We start from the raw sequence: 11815 nt of genomic DNA, 5'->3' as shown, positions 1-11815 counted from the left end.
ACAAAGGATGCAGCATGGGAAGTGCTCACTCATCTATGCCAAGAAATTTGAAGACAGCTACCTGGCCAACCGACTGAAGGAGATCCATATTTATGCCTATTCCCAAGAAAGGTGATCCAACTGAATGGGGAAATTATTGAACAATATCATTAATATAACATGCAAGCAAAATTTTGCTAAAGATTGCTCAAAATTGGCTGAAGCAATATATTACCAGGGAACTGCCAGAAATTCAAGTCAGATTTAGAAAAGGACATGGAACAAGGGATATCATTGCTGATGTCAGATGGATCCTGGCTAAAAGCAGAGAATACCAGAAAGATGGTTACCTGTGTTTTACTGACTATGTTAAGGCATTCAGCTGTGTGGATCATAACAAATTATGGATGACATTGCAAAGAATGGGAATTCCAGAACACTTAATTGTGCTCATGAGGAATCTGTACATGGATCAAGAGGCAGTCGTTCGAACAGAACAAGGGCATACTGCATGGTTGAAAATCAGGAAAGGTGTGCTTCCGGGTGGTATCCTTTCACCATACCTATTCAGTCTGTATGCTGAGCAAGTTATCGGAGAAGCTGGACTATATGAAGAAGAACGGGGTGTCAGGGTTGGAGGAAGAGTCATTAACAATCTGTGTTATGCAGGTGACATGACCTTGCTTGCTGAAAGTGAAGAGGACTTGAAGCACTTAGTGATGAAGATCAAAGACCACAGCCTTCGGTATGGATTACACCTCAACATAAAGAAAACAAAAATCCTCACAACTGGACCAGTAAGCAACATCGTGATAAATGGATGTCGGAAGAGACTCTTGAGGTTGTCAAGGATTTCATTTTACTTGGATCCATAGTCAATACCCATGGAAGCAGCAGTCAAGAAATCAAAGGATGCATTGCTTTGGGCAAATCGGCTGCAAGAGGTCTCTTTAAAGTGTTGAAAAGCAAAGACATCCCCTTGAGGACTAAGGTGTGCCGGACCCAAGCTATGTGTTTTCAATTGCCTCATATGCATTCGAAAGCTGGACAATGAATAAGGAAGACTGAAGAAGAGTTGACGCCTTTGAGTTGTGGTGTTGATGAAGAATATTGAATACACCATGGACTGCCAAAAGAAGGAACAAATATGTCTTGAAAGAAGTACATCCAGAATGCTCCTTAAAAGCAAGGATGGCGAGACTGTGCCTCATATATTTTGGACATGTTGTCAGGTGGGATCAGACCCTAGAGAAGGACATCATGCTTGGTACAGTAGAGGGTCAGCAAAAAAGAGGAAGACCCTCAATGAGATGGATTGACACAGTGGCTGCAACAATAGGTCCTAGCATAGGAACAATCGTGAGGATGGCGCAGGACCGGGCAGTGTTTTGTTCTGTTGTGCATAGCATAGCTATGAGTCAGAACCGACTCAGTGGCACCTAACAACAACAACAAGGTTCTGGCTGTACTTCTTCCGAGACAGATTTGTTTGTTCTTCTGGCAGTTCGATTCAATATTCTTCTCTAACACCATTATTCAAAAGTATCAATTCTTTGGTCTTCCTTGTTCGTTGTCCACCTTTCACATGCATATGAGGTGATTAGATTATTTTTTGTTGTTGAGAATGTGCACAGCAAAACATACACCAATTCAGCAGTTTCTACATGTATCATTCTGTGACATTAATTACATTCTTTAAGTTGTGCAACCATTCTCACTCTCTTTTTCTGAGGTGTTCCTCCCCTATTAGCATAAGTTCACTGCCCCATAAGGTTCCTATCTAATCTGTAAAGTTGCTGTTGTCAGTTTCATCCCGTATAGATAGTTTTAAAAGAGCTTAAAGCTCAAGGCAGACATTTTTTACTAGTTAAGCAAAACTATTGTTTTGCTAAAACATCTTTTGTTTGCAGTCATATCGTTATTTTGAGAAGCAATATTGTATAATGTTGAAGACTATGGGCTCTGCAGTTAGACTGCCTGAATTAAAATTCTGACTCCACCACTTGCTGGCTCTGTGATCATGGGCAAGTCGATCTCTTCAAGTCTTTAATTTCCTCATCTAAAATGGAGGGAATGATAATTTCTTACAGGATATTTGTAAGGAATAAGTGAAATAACGCACAACCAAATGTTTATCATAGTATCTAGCATTTAATAACATTGGCTATTACTACTGTTTTAGTAGTTCTACCTCCCAGGGTTTTTTAGAATAAATAAATGTAATTGGATTTCTCTGCCATCTGAAGTTGTATTTCTTGACTTCTTCCTATACCATGAAAGTTAGAACACTAGATGAGGTCCTGTGATTTACGATCTACTAACTACTTTTTCTAGCTTTTGCCTACATATCTGTGTTGGCGAATATCTATCAGCTATGTCACAAGTGAGTGTTACATTGAAGAGATAACTTCAAGTAGGTAACTGAAATTACTTAAGTCTCCTATAACAGGCATATAATTTTTTTTTTTCTTTTTCTTAGCAGGAAATTCTTTTGTACTACTGCTCAGTCACACTTGTTCATCAAGGTCTTTGAGTCCTCAAGGGAAGAATTTGCATAAAGATGGAAACTAAAGTACAATTGTTCTGTCAGGTATTCTTTCAAAACAGTTACTAAAAAATTCCTTCTTCTTGGTTTGTATTACATCTGTAATCAGTGAGCAAATTCGTAGAGTAATAAAGTTATAAGGAGATTGCCTAAAAACTGAGATGGTTTTGAACTTTTTTAGTGGACATGTACTGAACTTTTATTCTAGCAACCCACACTGTACCAAGAGATCTGTGGTATATGATGAGAGTATTTCTTGGGGCAGGGGGCTGGGTAATTTTTCAAGAGAACCAAGGATTTAAACTTACACTTGAGGTTGTAGTAATGCAGTTAATGATGTGGGAGTCTAACCAAAAGATAATGTAATAGATGTCAAGTTTTTCTAGCCTTCTTCTCTGTGATTGAGGGGATGTTCTTGTCCACTGGCTAGCGTTGAGTCCTAATCTTTTGAGTGTATTCTTTTAATGATATATAATTTTGTAAAAACATATTTGCTTAAAGTCTTGAATCTGGTGCCATCATATAAGACATGTACTTATTACTATAGTCAAAAAAGTGATTTCTGAACAACCTACTACGTACCAAGAGTGATATATCTACATACGTATATATTCCACTTTTTCATACATAGTACTTTGTTCATTTTGGCCTTATAAATTGATTTGAAGATAAATTCATTTAAAAATTACAATATGAAAATGCCATACTAGTTTGTTTTCTTTAGGCTATGTAGTTTATACTTCACAAATGGCTCACCTTTAACCCCAGGGTTTCAGAGATTTTTTTCTTCCTTTTTTCTTTTGTGTCAAAGTTTCTACTCACAAGCTATTTGACTGTTTCCATTCACCAGGCCTTTGATACAGGTTTTTATGCTTCTCTTGTTAGACCTTGTCTTTTTTTTCTGGTCTCTATTTTGGAGGTTTTTGTTTTTTTAGGACTCCTTTTATCATTCACAATAAATGTGTCAAGGCAGGAAATCAGATTGCTGTGTAGAAATAAGTTGTTAAAGGCTTGCTTCTGTAATAAGACAAATGCATGTAGATCCTAAAAGTCACTGAAATAATAACTCTTAATTTTCATCTCACAGGTAACATTTGATCAACTGATGCAGTGCAATTCTCTTAAGCAAACTGCCAAAGAGACATTTGATCAGAATGTTTCGAACTTTCATTCTCTTTTTCCAAATGGGTTCATTGCTACTAGGTTCTAGTTACTTTTTGTTATGATAAAAATTTTTGCTTTGCAGAGTACAAGTAAACTTGCAGCTTGATGCTTTAAGAGCTGGATTTGGTAACAGATGCATTCATGAGTGCTGTACATTTGCTAGTTGGTTAATACAGCGATGAAATGTTGGAGGTATTTAGTATATATACTTAATCTGGAATAATAATACACTCATGAATAAAATGCTTTTAACAAAATTTCCTTTGATAGCACTATTTTGGAGGAAATATTGATCTAAAATGAATTATTAGCCTGACCCAGAATGTCTTATTTAATGTATATGTGGAAACAGAGCATGGCTGATTGTGACTCTTGATTGTTTCCCAGGCAGAAGAAAATATTGACTTAGTGGATGCTGGCTCTGATTCTTTTGCAACTGACTTGCCATCAAGAAATATTTACAGCAAGAAGTACGTCAAGTTTTCTAAAACAACAGAGAAGAAAATCTCACCATTAATTTCACCTGAAATTAGGGGTTTGAGCCCAGAACACAAAAAAACGTAAGTTAAAAACTCTGAACTTTTTTTTTTGAATTATGTGTTCTCATAATATAGCAAGTATATAGAATCATGTGTATTTGTGACCATTCTCTCAAGAGCGTAGTTTTAACTCCTAAATAGGTATTCTTAACACTTTTTCTCACATTTCTCATAGCCATGTGGAAGCCTATAGTCATTTATAGGCTTCCAGTTACAGGCAAGCAAGTATCCATGTGTCTATAAGTTTGACTTAAAGAGAATTTAGGAAGGAAATAGAAGCATTCATCCTTCTGGGCTTGGGTACGTGCTGTCCATGAACTTGAACCACTTGAATCCTTTAGCAGTTTTTCTTTGTTTGCTACATTGCCTGGTTGACTTTTATTAGTTACAAAAGGAGCTCTAGCATTTCATATACTCCTAGGAGAAATGCCCAATCTGTATTTTTAATATTTAAAAAATGACTGGAAAAGAAAAAATATTCATCAGGAAGAGGAAAGCCTTTGGAAAAACGTTCAGGGCTTATGTCACTTTATCTTTCTCCTACTAAATCCTGGTCTTACCTGTTGGTAAAATTGGAAATTACCTGCACATTGTGATTGGAGGGACATCTAAACCAATATCTCTCCTCTACCTACCACAAGTCTGTTTTTCCCTCTTGTTTAGCCTAACATTTTCACCACTAAACCTTTATGTTAGATGACAGAAGGCAAGGTAATTATTTCTAGAGGACCACATCAAAACTTACCTAGGAAGGGATGGTAGGTGGTGGGAGTGTCTCTTTGTCTTCTTTCATTAGCATGGTTTGAAATAGGTCAATTAACACCTGAGGAGACACAGTGCCCCAGTGTTTTTACTTATTGTTTGTATCAAGCCATTCCTACTTCCATAAAATATTTGAGACAGCTCATAATTAAAAAACATACTTACACTTTGTTTTAAAAATAGGTGAAAGATAAACAATCATGTAATGGAGTGGAAGCTATAATTATATCAAAATAGGAAGATTGAATTTTAATGGGGCTGTATGGGGAAGGGATGGGGGATATATAGCAGCAACAGACTCTAATTTGTACCCATTGGTGAGTCATTAAATCAACTTAGCAGGTCATTATTAGTATTTTTTTTTTTTTTAAGAAATAGATTAGAATTGAAGACATTAGAGTCCTTTGCACTTCATAAGGGTATTGTTTTGTGAAATTGTTTCAGTTATCTATATGTATATATGTGTGTACTGCATCTCAAAAATGTATTTTGTACTGTGAATCATATTAAAAATACTTGAAAATGATTGTCTTTGTGACTGGAGGACTGCAGAGGAGACTGATCAGAGGGCAGCTTCAGAGGGACTAAAAGAAAGATAATGGTGATGTCAGGATAGGGATTCAGGGTATTAGATTTAAAGAGATAGAGTGTCAAAAGGACAAAGTACTTGGTAAGGAAGAGTAGTAGGGTACCTGATAAAATCTCCCTTATTTTACAGCTCTGCTTAGGGCTAAATTTACCCAAAGATTTAATCTAGTCATTGCACATGTATCCCCTAAGCAGCCCTTACATAGAAGGTTACTCTAAAAAGGAGCTATTTTTGCTAAAGGGCTTTTTTGTTTTTCGTACAAGGAAGTCTAAGTGTCTTGGTTCTAAAACACTAATTTATGACACAATTGTTATGAGTGCTGGGTCAGAATAAGCCTATGGTGGTTTGCATGTTTTCCTACAGTGATTTCTAAATTTATCTGAGTATTTAAATCCCTGGGGTATCTTTTAAAAATTCCAACCCCCAGGCATCAGCCTAAAACAAATCAAAATTTCTGGGGCTGGAACATGGACATCTATTTTTTTTTTGAAGTTCTGTATGTGATTCTACTGTGCACAGTAGTTGGGGATCTAGTCTCTCACAGAATCTTTCCTAGTCCATAGGGTCCCAGGGGCAAAAAAGTAATTTTAGGGTTGTCTTTAAAATTTGGGCCTATTCTGGATTACCTCAAGCAGTGGATACCATTTCCAAGAGTATGGGTCTTCTCTTTTCAAAATTAATTCAGGCTTTTTGATTCATCTCGTTGTATAGTCTGTGGGATTTTTGTGCTGTGAGACTTTCTGACAGTCCAATGATAAGAGAAGGGAAAGAAAGCAGAACAAGAGAAAACGAAACAATTAGAAAGGATAATGATAAAAAAGCAGTTCAGCTTTTAGTACTCAGATTATAGACTTGATATACTATATTTTTTTCTATTGTTGTAAAAATATAGATAATGTTTGCTAATTCAACATTTTTCATGCATCAACTCAGTGAGACCAATAACATCAATCATGTTATGCAACCATCACCGATACCCATCGCCAAATATTTCATAACTGTAAAACAGAAACTCAATGCTTCCTAAACAATGATTCCCTCTCCTCCCTTCTCCATAACTACTATTTAACTCTGTTCTCTATGCATCTATCTGCCTATTCTAGATATTTCATACTAGATCATATAATATTTATCCTTTTATAATTGACTTACTTCACTCAGCATAATGTTTTCAGAGTTAATCCATGTTGTGGATCCATGTATCTGGACTTCATTTCTCTTTAAAGCAGAGTAGTATTCCATTGTATGGGTATACCACATTTTGTGGTTCCATTCATTGACTAATGGACATTTGGGTTGTTTCCACCTTTGGCTATTGTGAATAGTGCTGTAATGAATATTGGTGTAACAGTGTTTGTTTGTATCACTGCTTTCAAGTCTCCTGGGTATATACCTAAGAGTGAAATTGCTGGGTTATATGGTAGTTGTATGGTAGTTTTATGTTTAACTTTTTGAGGAACGGTTTTCTCAGCTGTACCATTTTGCATCCCCACCAGCAATGGGTGAGGGTTTGGATTTCTTCACATACTTGACAACATTTGTTGTTGTTGTTTTTTTTTTTAATCTTATCTGTTCTAGTGGTGGTGAAGTGGTGTGTCATTGGGTTTTTGATTTGCAGGATCCCAGGTGGCACAGTGATTAAGTGCTCTCCTGTGGACCAGAAGGTCAACAGTTTGAACCCACTAGCTGCTCTGCAGGAGAAAGATGTGATAGTCTATTTCCATAAAGATTACAGCCTTGGAAACCTTACAGGACAGTTTGACTCTGTCCTGTAGGGTCACTATGAGCTGGAATTCGACTCAATGGCAATGGGTTTGGTTTTGTTTAGTAGTTAATGACATTGAACATCTTTTTATGTGTTTGTTGGCCATTCATATATCCTTTTAGGTGGAATGTCTCTTCATGTTCTTTACTCATTTTTTGACTGGGTTGTTCATTTTTTTTGTTAAGATGTCTGAATTCTTTATATATCCTGGATATTAAACCCTTATCTGATATATGGATCCCCCACATTTTCTTCCAGCCTATAGGTTGTCTCTTCATTTTATTTATAAAGTACTTTGATGTTCAGAAGTTTTTAAATTTTTATGAGATCCCATTTATCCATTTTGTCTTTTGTTGCTTATACTTTTGGTGTCATGTCTAAGAATCCATTGCAGAAGACTAGGCCCTGAAGCATTACCCTTTTTTTCTCTAAGAGTTTTAAGACATACATTTAGGCCTTTGATCCATTTTGAGTTAGTTTTTGTATATGGTATGAGATATCTTCATTTTTTTTCATGTGGAAATCCAGTTGTCCTAGCACCATTTATTAAAGAGGCTATTCTTCCCCCATTTGATGGTTTTAGCATCCTTGTTGAAGATGTTTGTGCCTAATTCTGGACTCTTAATTATATTCCATCAGCCAGTATATCTATAATTATACCAGTACCAGACTGTTTTTATTACTATGGTTTTATAATTATGTTTTGAGGTAAGGAAGTGTGAGTCCTCCTACTGTGTCCTTTTTCAAGATTGCTTTGGCTATTTGGGGCCAACTTTGCAATTGAGGATTGGCTTTTCCATTTCTGTGAAGAAGGCTGTTAGAATTTTAATGGACATTGCATTGAATTTATATATAGAATACTGTAAATAACTACCCCCCAAACTATTTGAGCTAAAAATTAAAATAATCAAAATTTCAGTATACAAAATCAGTACACAAAAAGCAATTGCATTTCTATGCACTAGTAATGAACAATTGAAAAAGACAAAACAATTACACTTATAACATCACCTAAAGGGATAAAGGACTTAGGAATAAATTTATTTAAGACATATACACTGAAAACTACAAAACATTGCTGAAAGAAATTTATGAAGACTTAAATAAGTGGAAAGGCATCCTATGTTCATGAATTGCAAGATTTAATATTGTTATGATGACAATACTATCCAAAGACATATACAGATTCAATGCAATCAGTATTAAAATCCCAATGATGTTATTTGCAGAAATGGAAAAGCCCATCCAAAATTCATATGGGATTGCAAGGGATGCCAGATAGCTAAAACAAGCTTGGAAAAGAACAAAGTCGAAGGAACACATTTCCCAATGTCAAAACTTACTACAAAGCTAAAGTAATCAAACAGTGGGTATTGGCATAGAATAGATACATAGTCTAAAGGAATAGAATTGAGAGCCCAGAAAAAAATCCTCACATATATACCAGTTTATTTTGGACAAGGAATAGTCTCTTCACCAAATGATGCTGGGGAAACTAAACATTGACATGCAGAAGAATGAAGTTGGACCCCTATCTCACACATATATACAAATTATTTCAAAATGGATCAACAATGTAAAAATAAGAGTTGAAACTATAAAATTTGTGGAAGAAACATAGGGGAAAAACTATATGACTTTGGATTTAGGAATTCTTTCCTAAGTATGGCACCAAAAATACAAGCAACAAAAGAAAAAAAATAATAAATTGGACTTCATCAAAATTAAAAAATTTCTACATCAAAGGACCTTATTGAGAGTGAAAGCACAACCCAGAATGAGAGAAAATATTTGCAAATTATATATCTGGTAAGGATTTACTCTCCAGAATAAAGAACTTTACAACTCAACAACAAAAAGACAAACAACCCAATTAAAAATTGGGCAAAGGATTTCAATAGATATTTCTTCGGTGAAAATATACAAATGACCAATAGCACATGAAAAGATGCTGAGCTTCAGTTGTTATTTGGGGAATGCAAATCAAAACCACAATGAGATACCACTTCATACCCACTCCAAACCAATTGCCATCCAGTTGACCCTGACTCATGGTGGTCCCGTGTGTGTCAGCATAGAGCTGTGCTCCACAGGGTTTTTAATGGCTGATTTTTTGAAAGTAGATTACTAGGCCTTCCTTCCAAGGCACCTTTGAGTGGACTCCAACCACCTTTCAGTTAGCTGCTGAGTGCATTAACCAGTTGCACCATCCAGGGACTCTTTACACCCACTAGGGTGGCTATAATAAAAAAAAGAAAAAGAAAAATAACAAGTGTTGTTAAGAATGTGGAGAAATTGGAACACTTGTACGTTGATGGTAGAAATGTAAAATGGTACAGCCACTGTGGAAAATAGTTTTATGGCTCTTCAGAATGTTGATCATAGAATTAGCACACGATGCAGCAGTTCCACTTCTTGGTATTTTTACAAAAGACTTGAAAACAGAGACTCAAATAGATACTTGTATGTGAATGTTCATAGCAGCATTATTAACAGTAGTCAAAAAGTAGAAAGAACCCAAGTGTCTATCAGTAGATTAATAAACAAAATGTAATGTATCCATACAAGGGATTATTATTTTTATTATTTTTAATGTATCCATACAAGGGATTATTATTCAGCTATGAAAAGGAATGAAGTTTTGGTACATGTTACAACAAGGATAAACCTTGAAAACGTTATGCTAAGTGAAATAAACCAGATGCAAAAGGATAAATATTGTATGATTCTACTTATATGAAATATCTGGAATAGGCAAACGCATAGAGACAGAAAAAAGATTAGAGCTACCAGGGGCTAAGGTGGGGAATGGGAAATTTTTGCTCAGTAGATAGTGGCGATGGTTGTACAATAACATGAATGCAGTTAATGTCGCTGAATTGTCCACTTAAAACAGTTACAAAGGCAAACTTTTTATTATATATATTTTACCACAATAAGATTAAAAACTATTAAAAAAATCATTGGGACAATTGGTGATATTTGAATTTGGTTTGTAGATTACAGATTAATATTGAGTAATTTTACTTTCCTAATTTTGATACACTGTAGTTGTATACTGTGGGTCACACAAAAGGAAAATTTAGGTGTACAGGGGCATAATAGATACAACTAGGTTTCAGAAAAATAATATAGAAAGAGATAAAATGATAAATGTGGCGTGATGTTGACATTTAGGGAATCTGGATGAAGGGCACATGGGAATGCTTTGTATAATTCTTGTAACTTTTTGTAGGTGTGAAATAAAATAAAAATGAAAAACAAAGGTGTCTTAACCAACCATAATGTGGGGACCTTATTGGATCCTGATGCAAAGTGTCAAAAAAAAAAAAATTCATGACATTTATGAGACATTTGGAAATTTGAAAATTAACTGGATATTTGATGATGTTAAGGAATTATTGTTAATTTTTTTGGTGTCATAATGGTACTGTATGTATGCTTTTTAAAAGAAAAAACATTTTGTAGAGATGCATACTAAAGTATTAGGTGAAATGATATGACACTGGGATTTGCTTTAAAATAATAAGGGATGGGAGCAAGGATACAGGTATGGATGAAACAGGATTGCGCATGAGTTGATAATTATTGAAGCTAGGTGATGGGTACATGGCAGAATCATCATATTCTCTGTATTTTTGCATATGTTTGAAAATTTCCACAATCAAAAGCTAAAAAGAAGAAAAAGCAAGGAAAAAAGCAATTCAGGAGTTATTCCAATTTTCTGTGCAATTTAGGTATGAAACATCAGTATTCCTATGTGAAGAAAAATACTCTGACAAAACCAGGAGAAAGAAAAGTTTACAACTGCATAGTAAAAGGACTGAGGTAAAGAATTGGAAATATTTCTTTAAAAATTTTTTATTTTATTTTTATTGTTGTAAACATATAGATATTTGGCAATTCCACATTTTCACTTGTATAATTCAGTGAGATCAATTACGTCAGTCTTCTTGTGCAAACACGGAAATATTTCATTCACCTTCAAGTGGTGTCCTTAGCCCTCAAACATTACATTTTAGTCCAGTTATTAAAATGTACAATCTTAAATATTTCATCTCTGTTTCATTCTCCTTTTCTTCTGGCACAGAACAGGGAATCCTTTTAGAAGAATATGAATTTTTTTCCTCTTATCTCCACTAAACCAATTATTTTATTATTGTGTTTTCTGTTAGGGTTTCTTCTGCTTTAACAATAACTCTAAGAAACTTTCAACTCATGAAGATATTTCAGAATTATCAAAGATTAAATTATGTTCTGTAGTTTTAGTGTTAATGTCTTTTCTGTTTTCTAATTGTTTAATATATTCTCTTTGACATTGGTGTTCTGTAATTTCCCTGTATTAGTTTCCTATGGTTACGATAACAAATTACCATAAACTCAATGGCTGAAACAACACAAATTAATTCTCTCACAGTTTTGGAGGCCAGAAGTCCGAAATCAAGGCGTTGGTAGAGCCACACACTCTCTGA

At 35.0% G+C, this 11815-nt stretch overlaps 1 protein-coding gene across 1 annotated transcript in view; it reads left to right on the top strand.

The window, feature by feature from the left end:
• The first annotated feature begins 2334 nt into the window (after positions 1 to 2334).
• EFCAB13 (EF-hand calcium binding domain 13) overlaps positions 2335 to 11815 on the top strand; it is a 110591-nt gene continuing 101110 nt past the window's right edge. The window contains exons 1-3 of the mRNA XM_064270967.1: positions 2335 to 2569; positions 4076 to 4248; positions 11081 to 11171. Coding sequence (XP_064127037.1) covers positions 2540 to 2569; positions 4076 to 4248; positions 11081 to 11171 — 294 coding nt within the window. The 5' untranslated portion in view covers positions 2335 to 2539. The remainder of the gene's footprint in view (positions 2570 to 4075; positions 4249 to 11080; positions 11172 to 11815) is intronic.

Source organism: Loxodonta africana, chromosome 18 (genome assembly GCF_030014295.1).
Source record: "Loxodonta africana isolate mLoxAfr1 chromosome 18, mLoxAfr1.hap2, whole genome shotgun sequence".
Lineage (NCBI taxonomy): Eukaryota > Metazoa > Chordata > Mammalia > Proboscidea > Elephantidae > Loxodonta > Loxodonta africana.
Note: the sequence above shows the minus strand (reverse complement) of the source record. Positions and strands in the feature narration are given on the sequence as shown.